Raw genomic sequence first — 1,144 nt, forward strand, 5'->3', positions numbered from 1 at the left:
CCCCAGCTCCACCCAGGCCCATAACCCCAGCTCCTGCTGCTACTCACAGGGTTGAGGTCACTCAGAAAGCCACCGGGCACCTCCGACGGGTCCTCGGGATTTTTGTGCAAAAACCTGCCATGAGACAGAGTTTCATCACAAAACCACCAGGCAAGAGGACATGGTGCCCTGTGGCAGTTCACAGGACCCCACAACAGTGTCTTCCCCACCAAGAAGCCAGGCAGACCACAGCAGAGCCTGCTGGTGTACAGCCACACTGCTGCTCCAGCACCACCGACCTTGCACCCGTGCCTCTGTGGGTAGTTGGATACTCACAGCCGCTCGTAGAGCCGCACTTCACACGCCAGTGGCTCCGACACCCAGTGGATGAAGGCTTTGGGCTTCTCTGCCACGTCCGACTTGGTGCAGGTCACCTCCAGCTCGATCACACGCCCACTGGCATCCTGTGGGAGATGAGCTGAGCCATCAGGCAGCAGCCCCATCCCACAGAGCAGCCCCATCCCATAGGGCAGCCCTGCGGCCAAACCACCAGCCCCCCAACCCAGGGCTACCTTGCTCCCCACTGCATGAGGCACAGGGCTAGCAGGGAGCAGCCAGGCAGGCAGCCTGCGCCCACACTGTGCCCACAGCACCCAGTCCGAGGTGACCATCGCTGTCCTTCCCTGATGCGGTATGGCCATGTCCTGACATCCTACAGCCCAACTTCGTGTCACCAGTGCCCAGCGCCACCCACCTTGATGATGTTCTGGACGGCGACGACATAGCCAGCATGGCGCAGCCCCACCGGCTGCCCGGGGGCCAGGCGCTTGTAGCCCTTGTCCGCCTCCTGCGAGAGAGTTCACAGCTGCGTGAGGGGTCCCACACGGGCAGCAGGTGCCCCTTCCAGCCTGTCTCTCTGTCCCCACAACTATGTCCCCTCCACACACTCCTGCCGTCCCAGGGATTGGTGCAGCCAGGGTTCTTTGAACTCCCATGTTGCTGCGGGATGTTTCTCAGTGCGAGGCCAGCTGTGGGCACCATCAATTGGACATGTCCAGGCCAGGCTGAGGGCAGCGGGCTTTTCCGCGGTGCCCATCAGAGCTGCTGGCACGTTTGGGAGTCGCAGTCAGGTGCCTGACACCCACCTGTGCCCCATGCAGCACAC

At 62.5% G+C, this 1,144-nt stretch overlaps 1 protein-coding gene across 1 annotated transcript in view; it reads right to left on the bottom strand.

Moving 5' to 3' along the window:
* Nucleotides 1-47: 47 nt before the first annotated feature.
* Nucleotides 48-1,144, bottom strand: part of QARS (glutaminyl-tRNA synthetase) — a gene marked incomplete at its 3' end in the record, with an annotated part of 4,982 nt that continues 3,885 nt past the window's right edge. Inside the window, exons 18-20 of the mRNA XM_009708515.1 lie at nucleotides 734-826; nucleotides 316-443; nucleotides 48-114 (exon numbers count right to left, since the gene is read on the bottom strand). Coding sequence (XP_009706817.1) covers nucleotides 48-114; nucleotides 316-443; nucleotides 734-826 — 288 coding nt within the window. The remainder of the gene's footprint in view (nucleotides 115-315; nucleotides 444-733; nucleotides 827-1,144) is intronic.

This window comes from Cariama cristata, unplaced genomic scaffold (assembly GCF_000690535.1).
Source record: "Cariama cristata isolate BGI_N322 unplaced genomic scaffold, ASM69053v1 scaffold29049, whole genome shotgun sequence".
Classification (NCBI taxonomy): domain Eukaryota; kingdom Metazoa; phylum Chordata; class Aves; order Cariamiformes; family Cariamidae; genus Cariama; species Cariama cristata.